General features: G+C 48.4%; 1 protein-coding gene across 1 annotated transcript in view; it reads left to right on the forward strand.

Annotated features, from left to right (window-relative positions):
- ACADL (acyl-CoA dehydrogenase long chain) overlaps positions 1–22645 on the forward strand; it is a 650248-nt gene that overhangs the window by 602837 nt on the left and 24766 nt on the right. The window contains exon 10 of the mRNA XM_085648595.1: positions 21778–21864. Coding sequence (XP_085504721.1) covers positions 21778–21864 — 87 coding nt within the window. The remainder of the gene's footprint in view (positions 1–21777; positions 21865–22645) is intronic.

Here is a 22645-nt window from a genome sequence, read left to right on the forward strand (position 1 = left end):
AGGCACATTCCTCTTTACAGGCCATTCACACACCTTTCATACGTGACACACAAGACCATTCACACCGCCAGCCACGGGCCCAGCACATTACAACATTCACAGCAACAGACAGCGCCATTCAAGGGCCCATCACTTTCATATGCCCACATGACTGTCACAGCAATCACACCAGCTGGTGGTTGACATAGTGTCTGCAGTGGCGTTTGACTAGCAGAGTGTGTAATGACCAGCAGCAAGGCACTACTCACACACTGCCAGCCCACACACACTGCCAGCCAAGCACCAGCCCACGCACACTGCCAGCCAAGCGCCAGCCCACGCACACCACCAGCCAAGCACCAGCCCACCCACAACACCAGCCCACGCATACTGCCAGCCAAGCACCAGCCCACACACACCGCCAGCAAAACGTCAGCCCACTTACACCGCCAGCCAAGCACCAGTCCACACACACCGCCAGCCAAGCGCCAGTCGCACACACCGCCAGCCAAGCGCCAGTCGCACACACCGTCAGCCAAGCGCCAGTCCACGCAAACCGCCAGCCAAGCACCAGTCCACGCACACCACCAGCCAAGCGCCAGTCCACGCACACCACCAGCCAAGCGCCAGTCCACGCACACCGGCAGCCAAGCGCCAGTTTACGCACACTGCCAGCCAATCGCCAGTCCACGCACACTGTCATTAATTTTTTTAAACAATGAAAACACAAACCAATTGCAACTAGATACAAAACTATAACTACAAAAACAACAGCAGTAAACTAAAGACATCATTCTAATGCCAACCGTGAAACTGAACAACAACTATATAAAACCATACAGACCAGGCAGTACACTATTAGACTCACGGTTGCTCCCAAAAACATTTTCGAGTGTGATACAATCTGAAACATGTAGGCACACACAGCCCAGGATTAGAAGGACAATCGGCACAGTGCATACGACTCTCCTTCCACATACCTCTTCGCAAGCAAACTCTACATCTCTTACAGGAATAGTTTTTTTGGTGCGTGGGAGGAATTCAATCAGGAAAGTGGCGATCTTTCAATCTAGCCACATCCTCCACCACTCCAACTCTAGGAACACTTGCCTGTTCCACTACTACAAGGCTGCCTATCACAGACTCCTGAAACTGAACAAAAGTCATCTTTGATGCAGGAGAACACTCCTTGAACACAGCAAAAGCATTAAATGTTGCTAAATTGAAGAGATGGATGGCCAACTTCTTTTACCAAATGTAAGCCTTACGAACAGCAGTGTAAGGTTCCAACCTCTGATCTACTCTATCGACATCACCCATGTGCTTTGCGCACTTCAGCAGCTTGACCCCAAACAGTCGCAGGTGAAGTACTCTCATCATGGATGGTAGTCAGCATATACACATCCCTCCTGTCCACAAATTTCACAGCTAGCAGTTCCTCACTACGCAAGGCTCACTGTCCCCTCTGAAGCTTTTTGCAAACAAGCTCTTTTGGGTAACCTTTACGGTTATAGCGGATTGTGCCACACGCAAAGGTGTCCTCTTTGAACAATTCCTTAAACAATTGCACAGCAGTGTAGAAGTTATCAAGGTACAAATGGTGACCTCTGTCAAACTGTCCTCTAGCAAGATCCCACACAATTTTCTCTGAAACACCAAAAGTGGACGGACAACCATAGGGATCAATAGTGTAATCCCTACCAGTGTACACCCGGAAATTATAGACATATCCTGTCCTACTCTCAGACAACATATACATCTTAATTCCATATCGTGCCCTCTTGCTAGGAATGTACTGCCTAAAAACCAAACAGCCCTTGGACAGGACCAACAACTCATCAACAGCTATTTCTTTACCTGGAGTATAGCTCTCAGAAAATCGATCTACAAGTGATCAAGAATAGGCTGAATCTTAAAGACGGTCACAGTCAGGGTGATCTCGTGGCAATGCCAAAGCATTATCGACAAAATGCAGCATCCGAAGCAAAAGTAAATACCGATCACAGCTCATAATTGCAAGAAATATGACCGTTGCCATCAAGGGACTGGTAGACCAATATAAAGCCAGGGATGGCTTCCTTATCAAGCCCATCAAAAAAGTCAAACCCAAAAACGTCTTCATCTCATCCAGATGTGTGGGAGTCCACCGGGTAGCTCTAGAGCTGGGCCTAAGTCCGGCACTGTTGTCCCTCAAAAACTGTGCAGCATACAAATTAGTCTGCTCAACAATCTCAGCCAAAAAATAGATAATCTATAAACAACTGAAAAAACTGTATAGGCAAAAAAATGTCACAATCCACTCTACACCCTGCATCACCACTAATGGCAGGCATCACCGGCTGCACCATGTTTGAATCAACCTAGAGTCCTGCACTTCCAGTAGGAAGCCTTGCAGCCTCAGGCTGCAATCCCGATGTCTCTTGCTGCACCATCGACACATCAGTGTCCTCCTCTAAAACAGGCACTTCATCCGCACTAAGACCAGCTTCATCTGCACTGAGAGTAGCTTCATCATCAGATGATTCCTCCTGTACAGAAAACTCACTGCCAGAATCTTGCACTCCCTCCTCTCCCTAAAATGCACTGTTAGTCTCATAATCCTGCTCAGAGGAAGATTAAAAAAGCATACTAAAGCTAGCCATAATCCTTACTAATAAAGGTAACGTGTCAAACAAGTCAACAACAACAAACACTTTGTAAAATAAGCAATAAACAAAATGTGTATTTTTCACAAAGACCTATATACCCCAAAACTATACCACGCAAGCTAGACTCACTAACACCTACTCTGCAGAGACACAAAAAGGATCAACAATATCCCACTAAAAAAGAAAAAAGAAAAATAAATTACACATAAGACAATGCAAAACACATCGCAAAGAATTTCATGCTCAAAACACTAACTAAATATCCTGCCATTATGACACCACTTACCAAAAAATTCTTTCATGCACGACAATAATACTCATTTGGAGTAAACAAAAAAAAAATTCTTACCAAATAAATGCAACTATGCAAAATTGCAGAATAACCACTGCCAAAACCGCAAACAAGAATCGAAAGCTTTACACTAGAATAAAAAGGAGAAAAAAACATTAAAATCACATATGCAAATAATGCACAAGTCCACACAGAATCCACCAGCCAAGCTAAGGGGTAGGTTGGCCTAAGAGTATAAATAAAATATTCACGCCCATAAAAGGGGAGCAACCCTTGCCCAAGAGTCCACTCCCCAACACAAACATTTAAAAAACCCTGGTGTCTAGTGGCTTCTGCCCCCCTTGGGGACAGATGGGCCTAAAAACATACTGCTGATCTGCCACCCAAAGAGGGCAGAAATGGCCACAATCATCCTCCCATAAAGGGAAGCGACCCTTGTCCAAGGGGCCGCTCCCCACAGATAAATCTCTGGTGGCCTAGTGGGCCCGATTAAAATAAAAATAATTTCGATCTGCCCCCCTGGGGGGGGGGGGGGGGCAGGCACAGTTAAAAACAGTGACCCCAAAGGGAAGCGCCCCTTGCCCAAAGGGCCACTCCCCACAAATAAATCCCTGGTGGTCTAGTGGGCCACTTAAAAAAAAAAACATGGCGAGATCTGCCCCCCCTCTCTCCCCCGGGGGGGGCAGACAACCAAAAGCTTTGCCCCCAAAGGGGAGCGACCCTTGCCCAAGGGGCCACTCCCCACAAATGAATCCCTGGTGGTCTAGTGGGCCACTTTAAAAAAAAAATGGCGAGATCTGCCCCCTAGAGGAGCAGACACAGCCAAAAAACATTGCCCCCAAAAGGGGAGTGATCCTTGCCTAAGGAGCCGCTCCCCGCAAACCGTTGATCATATTTAAAAAAAAAGAAAATCCCTGGTGTCTAGTGGGCATTCCTGCTGAACAATCGAACGATCGTGCAGCAAGAATGCTAAAAAGAGGCATCAGGAGAAAGGAAAACCTTTTCCTTTCCCCCGATGCCTCTTTTGTTTAAATGCTCTCCTCCCCCGAGGAGAAACTTACCTCCTCTCTCTTGGAAGCGCTGAAAGCAAGGGCTTCCAGCGTGTCTGGAATCCTCTAATAACGTTAGCGCCTCGCTGACGTCATTAGATGACGTGGAGGGGACGGGGTGGCAGGGGAAGGGCTTCCCCATTGGGGGCACCTTAAAGACTGGCCCACGGGGGGCGCAAGCGCTTCCCCCATGGGTGGGTGCTAGGGCAGCCGGGAGCCGTCCGTCGCACATGCCCACTGTGACCTCCGACGGCTCCCGGCCGTCCGACCCAGGGAAAGGGTTAAATTATATATTAATGAATGACCCATAACAGGATACAGGATGCTGTTTAGGTCTCGCCTGGTGTAGGCTGCGCACATGCGCAGTCTCGCTGGCGAGATTGAATGATTTTGGGTATTTTGTGTAAAGGACTTTAAGCCCAGCCCCTCCTTTCCATTGGCTGGCGTCACCGTTTATGCTAAATGGTGGCCAGCCATTGGAAAAGAGCTGGTAGTGATGATTTTGTTCGACTTTTTGAGCCGTCCCATTTGGACGGGCTTGTCTGCCTTCCGTGCGTCGAGAAAGCTTTCTTATCTTTATGGGGCCAAGTGTTTCAAACACATGGCCCCATAAAGACAAGAAAGCTTTCACAACGGACGAAAGTGAAAGCGGACCGTGCATGTTAAGATGGCGAGCCGGGGCGCAGGAGAGCAACGTAGCTCCTTGAAGCGACGTGGTGAACTAGGTAGATGTCATAACGATAGGCCTCATGGGCCATACTTAACTTAAACCGGGAGATCTACTAATCGCCGCCCGAAGAATACACAGCCTATCTCAGATGTCACGATATGCTGATATCCGGCGCTACGAGGCCATGACGGGGGCACTATAAACGTACTATAAAGTAGCGAATTGGGTTCTGTGAAAGTAACTGCCCGCCACTTGTGCGGCACAGGGGCTGTGCTTGGAAGCAGACTGTGGGTGCTCGTCTCTGCGCGGTATGACGGGAGGTGTGGGGGGTAGTGGAGGTCTGACGTTGTTTTCTCACACTTTGGGGCACACACCACTGATTTGGCTCTGTTCTAGGTGTGAAATGGAGCAGCTCCAATTTGAAGGATTGGGAGGGGGGGGCATTGGCGGCTTTACGCTAAACCCGCAATCGTGCTGTGTACGGCTGGGAGCGAAGCTGGACTTGACGCTCTTCATGGTCGCCCTTTTATTTTGGATACGGTTAAAATTAAAACTATCTTTAAGATCTGGTTCAGCGTTACCAGCCCTTCCGTCCTCTGCGCTCCGCCAGCAGACTAGGTTGATTGTCTCGAATGTTGGAGGTGTTCCTATTCGGGGTCGGCCCTTCTATTTCGGAGCGATTGTGTAGAATTCTTTACCTGCGAGAGAAACCTGTGCTTGTTGCCTTTTAAAGGGTTTAAAGACTTGGCTATTCTGACTTTTAATGCTACTCACTACTTTTCCTTCCCTACCAGCTGTGCGCCCGGAACCCCTTTAGGGTAGCTGCCCCCTGCAAATTCAATGTAATAAGGGGAGAGAGGGTGTGGTCTCGGGTCGACTCCACTTTGTGTGATTTTTGGGCAAATCACTTAGTCTCCCCAAGCCTACCAAAAACATACATTTGTATCCTTGTGCAATGTAATTGATGGTCATTTAAAGCGTTCCAATACCTTCGGGTCGAGTTCGCTCTATATAAATCTGCAAAAAGAGTGGTGTGAACTTTTTTCCAAGTCGCTTAATTACATTTCTCCAAATTAATGGGCGTGTACCATATTTAACGTGGTACCACAAGTCGGCGGGCTGGCACTTTGAGGCTCTGTGTAGGTGATGACTTTTCTTCTAAAAAGTGTAGTCACACCCGCGCTTTTGATATGGTTGTAAGGGATGGCTCCGACGTCCATTGCCTGTAGAGATGGGCACAATTACTCAACCGGCTGTGTGCAGTGCCTGGCCCCACCTGTAAACTTGTTATAGCCTGTTGGGTACAAGGGGGCATGGTTTGGGGCTGGTGTATAGGTGGGCGGGAGAGGCCTAATTATGGCGAGGATGTGGCGTAACGACCAGAGCTGCAGACTTGAGAACTGGAGAATCGGGTCCGATGGTCAACATCCTGTGATTCTGGGCAAATGACCTAATCTCCACGTGCCTACAAAACACAAATGCATCCTTGTGTAACGTAACTCCTACTCATGTACAGCGCCCAAATATCTTCGGGTCGAGTTGGCAGCTATAGTTAAAGAAAACTGCAAAAAGGGGTAGTGTAGTATTAAATCTCATGTCTGTTTGTAGTGGGTTCACCCCCTTTCAGCATTAGGCTCTCGTCTTTTTGGGCCAGCCCGGCCACCTCTGGACTCTGTTTTGCTGCTGCTCACGCGTGAGTTGATTTACGGCGCAAAGTGGTTCTATGTGAATGCCTCGGCGCAGGCTTGAGGGGCAGGCATCTGGTCGCACTGGTCCTTCAGGTCTGGGGAGCAGCATTTCTGCCCCGGGCTGCAGTGGGGACATATCTGGGATACTTATCCGGGGACCAGCTGCTAATCTCCGTGATGTGGGGTCACGTGACAAGGGAGGGGCGCAGCCCATGGGCCGGGATGGGGACCCAAAGCAGTCTTGGTAAATTGCCAGGCCAGTCCCCATACGGTCCATTGTGTAATATACAACACATTATGTTCCTTATATTGTCTATTACTGTGGCTATCACAGAATGGTAAAAGAAGACGTTATAGTGCACCTGGATACGGCAGTCTTTATTGGGGATCTCGCGATGATTCCTTCCCTCACCCCACAACAGTGCCCCTCACCCCTCCATTGCCCCTCTTACATATATTGAATTTTTTATAGCGCCTCTCATTCCAGATTATGTCGGGAGCATTTTACATGCCACACAGGCAACGAAATGTTTAAATCAGTGTATATAAAATCTTAAAACAAAGCGGACTAAAAGGAATAGGATTCACGTCAGAACGTACTAGTGGTCAGCATTGACTTTACTAATCTATTTCTACCTAACAAACCCTTTTTTTAGCAACACTTGAATAATGAAGGGGGGGGTGGAAGGTCGGGACTAATTTCGTAACCTAGATTACGATTGTAATTTATGAACTGACGTAGTAACAAAAGGATCTCTGACAAAAGCAGTAACCCACCGAGCTCGGCGCACAAAATACTGTTCTTTGATCTGCACAGTACATGTTCTTTGCAGCAGGCATATTAACCCCTAGGAGGCAAAACTGGCACTAGGCACAACTCCTATCCGCAGGTACATTCATCAGCACTAATCTTGCCCTGAAAACTGTTGGCTACCAGTGCTTTTAAGGCTGCCAGCTACCCAATAGTAAGTGGCCCCGCCCTTCGAGCCTCCGGGGAAACGCTCGATACCCAGTCCGGCTTTGAGCCCCGCTCTGCCGCTGACCGCGGCCCCCGCAGGGGGCCACTAGAGCGGTCGGCGCCCTAGTGTCACCTGGGCACCGGTCACCCCTCCCCCTCCTGGGGGCAGGGACTCTGGCCGGTGTCCCCCTCCTCTTTCCTGCCCGGAAGTGACGCGAGGGGCGTCACTTCCGGGGCTCCTCTGGGTGTGGGGGGAGGCTATATAGCCCTCCCCCACCATGCCGGCGACCTCTTGTTCGCCTCGCACGCTGCATGGAGAGGCCGTGTGTCGTCCCGTTGGCAGCTTCGTCTTAGGCGTGGTGGTACTTAGTGCGCCGTGAGTGCGGCGACAACCCCCCCCCCCCGTGTGTAGGGGGGGGAGGATGCTGCAAGCTCGTTGCAGGCACGCGTGGCAGGGCTGCCGGCATTTTATCGTGCTAGGCGAGTGACCCTCGTAGGGCAGTGAAGGGCTGGGTGTACCTTGCCACAATCTGCCGCATTTGGACTCTGTTCAGTTAGATCTCTTTTTAAGTATGTATTACCCCACAGAGTAAAAACTCTTCTCATTATATATGTTGGGTTTTCGGTTTCATGTCATATATCTGTTTTGCCGACAGTGAGCCGTTGCCTGCTTTGCCGGTGTGCGTGGGGATAGTCCGAGGCCAGTTGGGGCGATTTGTACCATAGTCTTGTGCCCCCCGCTCCCCCCCCCCCCTTTTTTGTTTGCAAGCTAGGGCGTTTGTCTCCGATCTTATGCTCAGGTAAATGTAACGTCCTTGGTTATGCGGATGGGCCTGCGGGAGTCGGCGAGCGGCATTGAGTTCGGCGTTCTGGGTGCATGCTAGTTAGATTTGACCCGGAGATGCGGCTTCAATCTCATGCAGTCCTCCAAGCTTTAGCTTTCCCTGGTCTTTGTCGCCGATGCAGCCCCGCCTGGTGCGCCACCTGTGGGGTCGGAACGGATCCTCGATGGGCTGCTGAGCGTCGCTGGGATGGCGGCGGGACCTCCTCGCCTAGGTGCGCAGCTTGATACAGTGCGGCTCGAACCTCGGATGTTGTGTACCCGGTACCAAGTGGCGGTTGTCACGCGCGGTGAGTTTGGGGGGCAGAGTGTACCTCTGGGGCCTTCCTTCGCCCAAGAGAAATTATGCCAGGGGTGAGTCAGGCCTGCCAGTCGTGTGCGGGGCGCAGAGCCTTGGGCTTGGCTGTGAAGGGGGTTTGAGGTGATGCGAAGGGCCGGATGCTCAGCCCTCGGTCTGGCGGCACGTGGAGTGGGCATCGTGGTTCGGCGCCATCTAGTCAGGCCGCCTAGTACCGCTCACGCGTCGGGTCAGTAGTTGCCTTCGGCGGTGATTTCCCCCCCTCCCCCTTGTGGGTGCCATAGTCCGCGGGACCGCTAGCATGCCCCCTGTCTTGCGCTAGTTTGTCACGGTGAGTGCCTGGGCATCGCGGCCCCCCCTCACCTACAGTCATGTAGAGGATGTGGCCTTAAGGCCAGCGCTGCAGACTTTGGGCGCTGGGGAATTGGGTTCGAGCCTCTGCGTTGGCTCAGCATCATGGATGCTGGGCCGTGCTTAGCCAAAATGAATATGTCCTTAGGGGGAGAGGATGTGGTCCGTCAGCGACGCTGTCGACTTTGGTGCTGGAAACCAGAGTTCGAGCCTCGAGGTCGAATCTGGTGAGTCTGGGCAAATCACTTAATCTCCCCGTGCCTGAATGTGTAAAGTAAATACGGTGCTCTTGTAAAGCGTTTCAATACCTTCGGGTCGAGTTTGCGCTGTATACTATGCAACAAAACAAAATAAAAAAAATTTGAACAACTTATTATGAACCGTGCATATATCAAATTACATTTCGTGTAATGCAACTGGTATCTTGTAGAGCGTTCCAATACCTTCGGGTCGAGTTTGCACTGTATATACAATTTTATGGCCTAGGTCGGAAGGTGGGTTTTTTGTTTTGTGGGCGACTGCACGGAGAGGACCCGCGATGTGGTCCGGCACGGCCTGTGTGTCCCCTGGGTTCGTGGTTGCTCGCCGTGGCAGCCGCTTTGAAGTTGCGGCCTGTTTTGTTTCCACCTCCTTTTGGACAGCAAACTGGGTGGTGGTCGCATCGCATGGTACTGAGATGAAGCGGGCGTCGGGTTAGCTGCGGTAAGTGCGGGCTATTATTCCCCCTGTTGTGTACAACGTGGCTCTGATCCAGTGGTTGCCCGGGGGGAGGGTCTTTGGGTTGTCCTGTGCGCCCTGGGACCCCTGACTGTTATGCGACGGGGGTTATATATTCAGGCCGAGTGGGCGGCTTGGGCCACTCCATAGTGGACGGCTTTGTCCCGTGGCAGAGGCAATAAGAGTAACGCATGGGGAAGGCCCGCGGCATGAGGAGCCCAAGCTCAAAGGGAGTGACCGATTAATAAATCCAACTATGCTAAGGGCTGTAATGAGGGCGCTGGTGATTTATAATGGTAAGGCATTGCAGTATGCATGCAGAGTTTTCTTTTCTGTTCGGGCACTTACGTAGGTTCTAGCGAGCATGTAAGTTGTCCTGTGCTTGTGTTAGGGGGGGCCACCAAGGTAACCATGATTGATGTGAACCTTATTATAGCATTAATAAGGTTGTGGCTCGGGACAAGCTTCATTGGGCACAAGTAGCTCTCATGATTGAAATGGTTGAGATCCCATTGAACTTGATGTGATTCACCACCCTTTGGGGTATGCTTGTTATTAGGATACTTTCTGGCGTGTTATCGCGGTGGCCTTACTGGTAAACGCAGGCCATTGCATCGATTGATTACCCAGAGAATGATCAGTGTTGTGATCACCTAGACATGTGCACATTTGCGACTCTCCTTGACTCTTTTGTGCATTAGTCGACAGTGCAGTGTTTATGCTCCTACTACATGTAAGCGTTGCCGGCCCATCCCGTTCCTCTGCGTGCTGTTTCTACGCACGTTGTGTAATTGGTTCATCTCTGGATGTGACGTCCACATTACACGCCACTGGATGCACCATGAGCTCTGCATGTCACAGATCACAGGACTCTGCACCCCGTTGTCTCTCTGCATTGTTCCCTTGGGAAGAGATAGTTCTGATGCTGCTTCACGTCGATGTCATGCTCAGGTTCATGAAATTAATCCAACAGGGGTTGGGATACCACTTCTGATAGGTTTCAAAGGGGAGTTTTGTTCTTGTAGCTCATGTATACCTTAAACACACATGCCCTTCCTATTCTCTAGATTTACCTGCTTTGCGGCGCTTGATGGAAGCATGGCACGTAGTTGGGGGGTATAGAGCAGCGGAGCCTGGTGGCGTGCAGGTTGTCTACAGGAAGCATGGTGTGCCCTGTCTGGGTGGAGGTGCCACTGAGCATGCGGTGGCCTGCAGAGGCTGTGGTCGCTGATTTCCGGCTGGCGCAGGCCACGAGTGCGAAGGCTTGCTGCGGTGTCCCTGTGCACTTCCCAAATGTTTTGCCAATTGTTGAAATGTGTGTGATGTTCTTGTTGGGTTGCAAGGACTTGGTAGTGAAGTTGGACAGGGGGCCGTGACGGTGAAATGGGGGCAGGTGATTAAGTGTATGGTCACGCTCCAAGTTGGCAGTCACCACGCTCGAGGGCCGCAGGTGACCGGTCAGGGGCCATTATAGGGCCGGGAGCACAGGGCCAGCTGGTTTGTACAGTTTAAAGTCCAGGGGAATGTCGACATTGTCGCAGAAGGGCCAAGGGGACCAATATAGGACCTCTGTAATTTGACTAAGTGGGTGCTGGTGCGCTGCCTTTGACTTAATTGCCCACTGGTGCTTGGGACAGTCTGCCATGAGTTGGCACTGTCTGTCTATCGAAGGCATGGATTAATGCAATTGGTATTAAAATCACTGTTGCCAGCTGCCCAAGCCATCCTTTTAGTTTGAGGGCTTGAAATAGGCTGAATTTTCACGTTTGCACGAGTACCCGGGTCCGTAGTTGTGGTGTTACTATTGTTCGGCAGCATGGCAGTTTCAAGGTGTGATGCATAAGGAAGTGGCGCCGGACAGGAGTCCTGGCTTATAGTGGCACAATTGTCAGGTGTTCCTTAGGACTGCCTTGCGGTATGCAGCGCGCGCGTATACCGATCCTAGTTTTGCGCTATACTGGGCGTCACGATGTATGTGTCGCCGCGAACAACCCTAGGTCAGAAATGTGTTTTACTCTGCCTTCCGTTGGCATTGCGGTACGTCTGCCTTGGTGGTTACCAGACAGGGTGCCCTGGGTGGGGCAAAGCAGCATACCAGGGGGGTTAATTATTGGCACCCTAACCAATTGCACTGCCAGGGGGCCATTAAGCGGAAAGACCGCCCGGGGGGCAGTCTCTCACAATTTGGCTGCAGGAATAAATTATTCATCCACTATTCCGATAATGGGCATCGCTCCATCTTTCCCAGCAAGGTAGACGGAAGCGAGTAGTTGTGTCATTTGACGTTGAGGAGCGTTTCTTTCAATGCTTTTCTCCATAGAACTAGTCTCACCAACTTGGTTTCAGTAGTTTGGATGGTGCCTGTGTCTCAAAATCCATCAATATTTAACTGAGTATCGGTTGACTCGCTGTCCACTGGACAGGCTCTGATATCCTATATGTGTCGTGTTCCATGACTCCAGCTTTGCGAGTATAAACGCCTGTGGAGTACCCCGGTCTCTGGTCTTCATTTAGTTAGCTTTCGTGGCTTCAGTTCCAAGTTTTCATTACCTGTAGGTAAAGGGATAGCTCTTCTACAGCCAAGGTCACATTGGGATTACTTTGGAATTGGGTTGTTCGGTGTAAACCTCGGTGTCCTGCCGGCGCCTGGGAGGCGTGCGCCGTGAGAAGATTGTTTCGTATTATTCCATTCAGTGATGTTTCACTGCTTGGCCTACTAGGTCCTGTGGACATCAGGAGTTAGGCATGTGGTCCTTATCAATGTCTTTTGATGCATGTATTGTGGTTGAAAAAGGGTAAAAGGGGTTATCTGTTTTGTCCGGGAACCGGCAAGCTTGGTTTCAGCTTTCTCCACGAACAAGGGTGCATTATCGGCCTCGAACCCATGTATACTTCCCGGGGCTCTGCCCACACCTAGGAGGGCCAATATCACACAAAGCACAGGGGGAGTGGTCTATATGACATCACAGACTTGATGAGTGATATTACCAGGGTCTTCCCTTGTCCCAATTTAGACTAAAGTTACGGTCTGGCTCAGGGTTGGCAAAGGATAGTTATGTTGTTCCTGCATGCACCGATCTCGCAGTACAACGAGGTAAAACATTTTGTCTCCAAGGCGGGAATTGTGCACCACCATTCCGTTTCCAAAGGGCTCCCGCTTCCCGCACCTTGATCACGTGTAGGTGACCTGTCTGGCTGTTGCGGAAGTTGATTAGTGTGTCGGTTCATTTGCGGTTGAGCTCGCTATTCATCAAAGGGAGACATTTAAGGAATGTTCAACACGTTAAGGTGACAGTCCCACCATGTCAGAATTGAAGCATCCCCAGTAGGCTACGCAGGGAAGCTAGAATTTTGCTTCATCTTTCTTATACAACTAACAAGCATTGTTTAAGCCAAAGGTACTGGCGTGTAGTGAGGCACGGTGTTTGTGTTTATACACGGAGGCTATGTCATGAGCCGCTAAACTACAGCCTGCCATGCCACCGGCGAACAGCCCAAGGGTATGAATTCTGCGAGGTCTTGGGGCACAGCTGGGGACCTGTCTTGTGTTCCTCAACTCCTCACCTCAGACATTTAAGGTAACAGACGCCGGCTCTTCAGCAACATCGTGCTATGAGGGCATGCGCGCTGCGTAAACACAGAGCTCCAACCAAAGAAGTGCCGAGTAGCAAAACGAGTAAATAGGTTTAAGAGGTGTGTCTCTAGCCTTACAGCTGTGTGAAACCACTATCATTTAGAGGTACGCCCAGGTGAGAATGGGGCGCTTCTTAAGGTGCGGATGACCATTGCGGTTTGTGGTATCTCCCAGCGGATCCACTGGTAGTGTACTGGAACTAGCAGGAAACTGGGAACCTGGGATACCGACACTTGTACCTCGCCTGGTGGGGATGCGGTCAGCCAACAGTGTGCTGCCGTCCCAATAACTGGGGTAGCAGCGTGTCAAACACAATGGGACACTATGTCAATAGAACATTTGGCACGGCCAGTGTGTGACTAAAACTAAACTTCAACGGAGCAGGCAATTTGTCACCGCTGGGGGATGCTCCAGGCTGGCGGTGGGTACTCCCCCCACCCCCCCCCCCCCCCCCGGCCACCCTCTCATCTGGGAGCATTCTAGGATGGGTTAAAGTAGGACTTAGCCAATTCGTACTGCTTGGACCAGGCCGCAGACAGTGCGCACTGCCTAAATCAGACAGATCCTCTAAGCTAGTATGCCTGGGGGGGTTGCACCACAGAGGGAGCTGAACGGGCATAATTCCCATGAGGAATAAGGGATACATGGCAAGGGCAAGAGGGTCCCTTGCCCATGGCAACATACTTAAAGTTATGAACACTCCCGCGCGTCAGGATTTAGCAAACAAAGGGACTGTTCAAAGGTTGGATAAAATCCCTCTCGCCAGAATAGCCAGAGCGGGCAGGCGGGTGGGGGAGTGGTCACCTAGCTAGCAGGCACGCAGGTTTTCGGGCACACTCGGTGCTAGGAGAACGGCAGCTAGGTGAGATCAGCACATAGATGGGGCCTTGCGAGCCTGGGTGTCGACATCCACCCCGCCCAGAGGTGGTTCGGGGCTGAGGCAAGTGAAGCAGTGGAACTTTCCAGCTGGGGGGTGAATTGCTCTTGGCATAACTCTCCAGACCTGACGGGCCTTTTGTTTCAGCAGACATTATCTGACCCAGGATAGCGCCAAGGGCTTGGGATATAGATGGGGCCATCTACAACCAGCAGGGATGGTTCTCTTTCATCTGGATTGCAGGAAGCTCTAGACAGGAGAGGTTGCAGGTAAGACTATAGCTGTTTTGGTGGGGGGCTCTGGCGGCGACGGTGGCCGCCTCCCGAGCTGTGGCGGAGTTACAGGGCGATCTGGAAGCGGGCCGGTACCAAGGGTACCTCTGTGCGGCACCATAGGGGGTGCCAGAGCCAAATCCGAGGAGCTTCATGGGAGGGTCCCGGAAGCCGTGTCGGCGCCCCGCAAGTCCTTCGGGCGGTTGTGGGCCTGAACAACCGGGGGTTTGCTATGCTACGCTCCGCATCGGGAAGGGGCGTGAGTAGAAGTTACCAACGGTCACATGATCCTGTAAGAGAATCACTTGGACGGCAGCAAAGGCGGGGTTCGCCCCAGTGCTGCCCGGCTCATCAGGCGGGCAGGCGGCCCAGTTGGTTGCCTGCCCTTGGATCGCCCGTAAGATAACCCACCTATTACATAACGGTGTATGTAATAAACCTGCAGCATTTTGTACCCAATCAAACAGTCTGTGTGTGTGTTATTATTGGGTAGTGTATTTTGTTGGAGGGGGGACTGAGGGGTGCCAATGGTGATACTATGCCGCTGACCGCGTCCCCCGCAGGGGGCCACTAGAGCGGTCGGCGCCCTAGTGTCACCTGGGCACCGGTCACCCCTCCTGGGGGGCAGGGACTCAGGCCGGTGTCCCCCTCCTCTTTCCTGCTCAGAAGTGACGCAAGGGGCGTCACTTCCGGGGCTCCTCTGGGCGTGGGGGAGGCTATATAGCCCTCCCCCACCATGCCGGCGACCTCTTGTTCGCCTCGCACGCTGCACTCACTCTGCTGGAGTCAGCCTTGCCTTCGGCCCCCAGGCTTGTTTTTTACATGTTGCGCAGCAGTTGAGCTGTTGTGCAACATGGTTTGAAGTAAAAAATAAAAAACACTGACACAGCCAGCATTGTCGACATTATAGCCCTTTTTTAATTTTTTACTTTAAGCCATGTTGCACAGCAGCTAATTTTCTGTGCAGCATTTAAAAAAAAATTAACAAAGTCGATTGAATTCACATAGGGAAAACTATTGGCGTTACCAATGCTTATTTATTAACTGGCTATGGTGGTAAGACACGCCACCGCCTCATGACCCTGTCCTCTTTCCTTTGCTGATGACGGGTTCAATGACTCCAAAGCAGGGACTAAGGCTGCCAGAGCAAACGCACCTTTCTTCTATGTCTACTTCTACTATTGCGATTTCCAGCTTACGTTCACCCGTATACACAGTCGCCATGTTGGGATGGTAAAGGATTTGCAGGAAATGCCTGGATGACGAGTGAAAGGTAAATAAACAAAATAAGAATGGGTAGGTGAACTCACCATTGGGGTCAGTTACAAACTGACCCCAGGCCGCATGCAAGTGAGAAAGCATATGTAAACCATGTGGTCAGAGCTTAACGCAATTAAATGCTACTGATGACCCAGGAAGTGGCAGCAAATTATTTCAAAGGGGCTGCAGCCTGAGGAGCAGTACCATGATACTCCATGCCACGGTTTTCTACTGTATCATCCAATACTCATTGCATGCTTGGAGCAAACCCAGCATATTACTCATGTTTACCACTTAAATTGTAGGAGGTAAAATGTATATATCATATGCCTGTTGATGTTTGCGTGTTTGAAACCATAAAGTGCGAAGTGTTGTACAGACGGACTTGATCTGTGATAACCGCAGAAAAAGGGAGTAAAGATTATGGCTATTTTTTGTAGTTAATAAAGTGAATCACCGCGTCATGCCCTAGGACAGCACAGCAGTGGATGTTCACCATGTAGTGCTCATGCAGGGGTGCAGCACACACTGTCTTACTAAATGTGCAACCATGTCGAAGCAGGGTGAGACCAGTGTTTACTGCCCCAAAGGAAACAAGCATTGGCATGGCCAATAGGTCTCGCTTTTTGGACCTTATAAGTATTTAATAACCTTGTTCTTCTGGCTTTGGTGAAGGAAACTGCAGACGTTTTTTAGGTCGAGCCTGGGCAGCTCGATGCATGCTGTATTGAGGTATGGACTTGAAGCTCCGGCCACATTTTTCATTGGCTTGTGTCATTGTCCACTGTAAACTGTGGCTGTTCGTTGGTCAAAAGGCTTAGTAGTCCCTCCTTAGTACCCCCTAGTATCCTTTTCTAACCTCCCATGTCGACACCCCCTGTTATATGTGTTGTTGCTCGTAGGCTTTAATTACAGCGTCCAAGCACTATTTTCTCAAATAGCTTTGTCCTGCCTGCAACACTCTCTCCTAACACTTTTTAAAACTTTTTATAGCACACATTTGCACTGCAATAGGTCTCACATTTGCGGGAGTTAAAGCTATTGGCATTGTAAATGACAATGCGTTTTATTTATCTGTTTTAAAAAAACACATAAATAAAAGGCATTGCCATTTACAATGCGAATAGCTCAAACTCTCATAAATGCGAGACCTATTGCATTGCAAATGCTTGTTTTAACCTCTTCTACTATGGCGTCGCTTAAAGCTCATAGAAACTCTGTTTCCACCGACAGGTTCGCTTGCTGAGCAGACAAGTGCAAAATTTTAGCAAAGGTTTGCCCAGGATCCTCTATCACAAGGCTGGCACATTCTTTCAGCTGTGTTGGCTTATGCTTAGCCACTGAGCCAGTTATACAATTTTCTCTTTAAGCTCCGTCAGTGAGGGTTTAGGCAGGGTTCAAATCTTTTAGACCATTTTGAATAGTTGATCTAAATATTTTGAATACTTCAACCTGATCTAGGCCACTGTTAGTTTAGTAAGAGTGTTCTTAATAGTCAGTTCGTTATATACGTCAAAGTTATGGAAAACATCATAGCTTCTTAATAAAGCCACTTCAATCCCTGAAATAAGAACTGCATGATCCGCTGACAATCAAGGAGCAGAAGCCACATATGTTACTTTTGTAAAATAAGGCGAGAAAACAATAAATCTGTCTCGGGATCTCAAATAAAAATAAGTCATGAAATAGATTACAAAAGACATCCTTAAAAGACTGCAATCCTCCCCTTCCCCCCACCCCTCCACTCCTAATTTTAAAACTAAATTCAGGCCGAACTGAACTGCCAAACATCAAGTAACTGAGTGAAGTCCCTGATTGGTTGTCAATAAGTTAAAGGAAAAATGCTATTTTGTTCAGCTTCTCTTCGAGCAATATTCAGGGAATATTATGCAATTAAATTGTTGATTCCGGCCACACCTCAGGTAGTAAACTGTGGAAAACTAGCGAGTGAGGGAAATCTCAAAATGAAACGTACCCAAGCGTTGTGTTTTTTCTCCAGGTTTCCAGCCATCATTAATCTTGATAATAGCACATTCAGATACAAACTCATAGCCAACCATGTGTGTTATATGAGGCTCTGAATGAATCGCTTTACTGCATCTGCTTTGACAGTTGTTGTTAGCGTTTTATGTTTATTTTTGCTAGCGCCTCCCGCGATGGTTACGAGTTGTAAAATAATTTTACAAATCATGTAACTATTGCAGAAGGCACTACCGATCCCACAATGAGCCTGGTGAGTGTCAGGGGGACAACGCTGAGGCATGGACAGCTGTGAGTGGGGCCCATATAGAGCTTGAATGGCTCTCTCTGCACATTGAGATATCAGTCTTGTTGCCGAGTTGGAACAGCGCTTGGGGATTCTTTATGTGCTTGACCCCTCTATGGTAACGGCAGGACCAGTCCTACAGGTATTGGTGGTAGTAGGTCGGCGAGATCTTGCTCTGGCCTACCCCTGTTGAACTGATTGGAAGTTGCACCTAACCGTGATTGCCTGATTAAGCAGCTAGTCAGCGCAACAGACCTATGACTTAAACTGCACCTTATTGTTGACCCCCCTCTACGCCCCACCCCCCATGATGTACATTGTTGTTCTGAACTCAGGATATGAACATCTCCTTGTTTTATAGCTAACGCATTCTAATATGGAATTCTACTGTTATTGCACTTTAATACATTGGTTTAACACACATTTTTCAAGCTTCACCTTGCATGACTCAGTGACTCACCGTCTGACATGGCAGCACCTTCCCACGAGTCCCTCTCACTTTCCAAGAACACTCATGACTTTGAGGGCGTGCATGGAAGTTGTGACCAGCTTGGCCCTTCAGCCCCACCCCTATCTCTTGAGCCAGTCATGACGCTTCTCCCTTGCTGTTTGTTAGTAAACTGCATGAGAGCAGAGCCATGATTGACTCAGTCCGGCGCTGCCAACGCTCCTTAGGTGACCTGGGGTCTGTGACTGTGAAGTAAAGACGATAACAGCATTTGCATGAAGAATCCTTTAATACTGAGGAGCATCAACTAGGTACATCCATCTCTCTCCAACCCCGATACTGGTCCACACAGTGGAACCAGAATCACATTCTAACCCAAACATTCCATCATCACGAGGATGCACAGAAACTCGTTACCAAGCAACACAACACTTCCCCCTTCCTTGTACAACATAAGAATTAAATAATATATACCAGTAAAACAAAAAAGGTAAGGACCCAGAAACTAACAAGGAATATTTAACGCTCATGTTTGACATCGTTAATCAACCTCACTCATTGTTAACCACATAATCTCTAAGCCAGAGAGGAGCCTTCCTTGAACGTGGGGCCCTCTGGTTATAAGCAGGAGGATCAGAAGACGGAATGTTCTCTCCAGAGCTAGGACCAGCCAACTCTGGAACCTCTGAGACCACCCCATCCCCCTCCTGAACACCGACAGGCTGCTGCACATTCGTGCCATCAGCCACACCAGAGGAAGGAGCATACACCTCATTAAACTCCTCTTCCAACCAGTCTGACTTTTAAGGATCATCCCCCAATTTCTTACCCAGCTTACCAGGGTGATCCATAGCAACCCTTTTTAAATTCCAAACCTCGCCATTTTTAAGTCTCACAGCATTGTGGAGCACTTCTACCACTTCTTCGGCATCAAAGAAAGCGCTCTCTCCCTTGTATACAAACCCAGGTTTTTTAACTCTAACCCAATCTCCCACTTCAATCACAACTGGTTTGGTGGAGTGCTTGATATTATAATAGTCACTGTTTTTTTTGTGAACACGTTGCATCCTATTCCATACCTCATCCTTCGACCAGTTTACCGATCCTGAAGGAAATAACCAACTAGGGTTAAATTTGGACCGAGGATTGCGTCCACGCATAACAAATGGAGGTAACCCGGTTGCTTCGGTGGCAGTCACTCGGTAAGCCCAGACAGTCTTTCCTACCTGTGAAATCCAATCTTGTTTGTTACTGGAAGCAATTTGAATTATCCCTTTCAACACCCAGTTGAATCTCTCAACCATACCATTCCCGCTAGGGTTATACAATGAAGTAGTCCTGTGATTTACACCAAGTTTTGCAAAATACTCCTTAGCCATATTGGACACAAATTGAACTCCATTGTCACTAATTAATGACGTTGGAATACCCTCTGAAGAAAAAACCTCATCCAAGAACCGCAGAAGTATCGGCTTTATCCACTATCTTATACAACTGGCCAGCGGGAAAAAAGATCCATAAGCACAAAAACATACTTTTGAGACTCACCACACTGATCTTTAATGGGTCCCAAAATATCAATAGCGACCGTATCCCACGGCTCCTTTGCAACGATAACAGACATATCCCATCCTCGTCGCCAATTGAAGTAAAGACGATAACAGCATTTGCATGAAGAATCCTTTAATACTGAGGAGCATCAACTAGGTACATCCATCTCTCTCCAACCCCGATACTGGTCCACACAGTGGAACCAGAATAACATTCCAACCCAAACATTCCATCATCACGAGGATGCACAGAAACTAGTTACCAAGCAACACAACAGACTGTAATCCCCCGGCTTCTTAACAATTGTTGCAGCGACGAGGGTTCAAGTGCGCATGGCGGGCTGGTCACAGCTAGGCACCCTTACGACCCTACGTGCACACGTCACTCCAGGCCCACCTGAACATGTCAAACCTTTAATTCAAGCTCCAAGGTTCCTCCACCTACGCTCCCGCCCCCGGCCTCACTCTCATGCAAATTGCTAAAAGTAAGCATGGCAAATTCTGACCGGCCCAGGCCATGCCGAAATAAAAGCAGTGCACTCAGCGCTGGCACTGCAGCTTAAACATTTGATATGGGGCCCGGCCGGCCCAGGGGCAACAAAACAACCAGAGGGACAACTCTCCCACCCCCAAATAAAGAAACTGGAACTGAGAGCCCTGTGTTAGCCACTGTAGATGACTTTTCCTCAGTTGACGACCCCTATCAAGGATTAGAACATATGGCCTATATGACATCTGTAACAGTGCGTTAACTGAGAGAGAAGTCTCAAGAGGGAGGAGCAGGCAATGAATGAAGGGAATGGATTTGTAGAGCTGCAGAAGAGGAGAAAGTTAACAGCAACATCAAATGAAAGTGAAAACATGATGGTAAGGAGAGCAGCTCAAGAAAAAATCTAACGAAATACATGTACATATAAAAATTGTCTACAAATGGTGTACCACTGTGCCTGAACACTTAATAGCTTGACAGAGCGGGATAAAATGATGAAGATAAGTGAATTTTAATTGGCTAGATTCACATCCGTAAAATATATGTTTGGTGAAGAACAAAATTTACTTACCTGTACACTGTGGTACTCCAGTATTGGTGTATTTCATAGATTCACATGCTTGAATATTCCCTGTCATCGAAGTGGGAGTCCCACGGTACATAACATAGCAATGTAGTAATAACATAAGCCAATATAGGCATAAAAGAAAGTAAAACTATAGAGTGTTTATGGATAGACAATTTGTCACTTTTATAACATATTACTGTCATTATGTTTTAATCCAAATTCCAGCCAATCAGGCGGCCGCACCCTCTTAGAATGTTCTCCTCTGAGGTTCAGGCTCATTGTTGATTGAATGATGTGGCAAAGAGTAAGATATGCATTACATGTAGGAAAACAAATATTGGGGGAATGTAGGGAATTTGAAAACAGACTATTCATTATTGTTTCTTGTACATTGTCTTGTCATTCTAGCCCAAACCCCTCCTCTGTAAGTTTTCGCTATGCTAGCTTGTGCACTACATTTCAGATCTTACATTCCTACCCCATCATTTTTCAAATCCACTAGATGCCACAGGCCTGCAGCATGGGTTTAGGGGTGAGTGGGGTCAAAAATTGTGACAGAATTCATAAGTGTTTGGCACCAGCACAATAAGTAAAGGTTTACAGTATTACGAATGGCACGAAAATGGTGCTATTATTATTATTATTATTATATTTAAGTTTGTAAAGCGCTCAGCGACCCGTAGGTTTCCCGGCGCTAAAAACCAAATGAGAGGGGGAGAGTCAGAAAGGAAGGCTGTTACATATTGAATAACCAATTTTTTACCTGTCTGCGAAACTTAAGGTAGCAGGGTGATATACATTTCTGTGAATCTATGAATTTTATTTCTACCATCCAGTTGGACTGTTTAAAAGGAATGTCTTGGCTCTGTTTTCTGTCAAATGTATTAGCGCATTGATAGCCATTTTTGTTTTCTTCTGTAGGGCTTCTGATCTCCAGAACACCATTGCCACACAAGGCGTACAGCTCCACGGAGGCTGGGGTTATATGTGGGAGTACCCCATTGCAAAGTAAGTATAGTGAGTCCCTAAAGGTCATCATGTGTTGTTTTTAGGTTTGAGGGGAACATTCGGGCTATGCAGAATCCTTCAGTTCCAAACTGCGATATGTAGAACTCAACCCAAATGGGTGTGTATGTGTGTTTAGCGACTGTAATTGTATAGTTGGGGGTTACTGAAATAAGTGTATTGAAGTGATATATCTGAAGACTTGAATTCAAAAATATTGGAGCACTATGTTGCTAATGATGCACCAATATGCCTAAAACGACACACTAACTTTTGAATGTGTGTCTATTGATGCATTTGAAGGTTGTGAGTCATATTTGAATGTCACTACTCTTGCACAGATCCTACTACGTATGTCATGTTTGGTTTTGGAAGTTTCTCATTTTGCAACTTTAAGACCAAATGGAGTAAATCTGATACTGATGATGACGACTTCTATAGTCCTATATTGGGTGGTAGGAAAAAAGCTGTGGAATTGTAAGCTTGTATTGGCATTGTGTTACGGATTTGCCTGCAAGTTATCTTTCATTGAAATCCTGCATTTGCTCAGCTTGGTTAGCTATCCACATTAAACATGTCATTGGTGTTTATTAGGAAGTTAGATGGACTAGGTTGTTTAATTTATGTTTTCTATTCTTTTTATAGCTTTTATTATTGATGTGTGTGTGTGTGTGTGTGTGTGTGTGTGTGTATATATATATCATATCTAAATCTCATGAGTGCTCCAGCATTTCTTTGTAGTGGTTGTGGAACCAGAAGGTCCTACCCCGCTTTTGAATGCACC

Source organism: Triturus cristatus, chromosome 3_2 (genome assembly GCF_964204655.1).
Source record: "Triturus cristatus chromosome 3_2, aTriCri1.1, whole genome shotgun sequence".
NCBI lineage: Eukaryota > Metazoa > Chordata > Amphibia > Caudata > Salamandridae > Triturus > Triturus cristatus.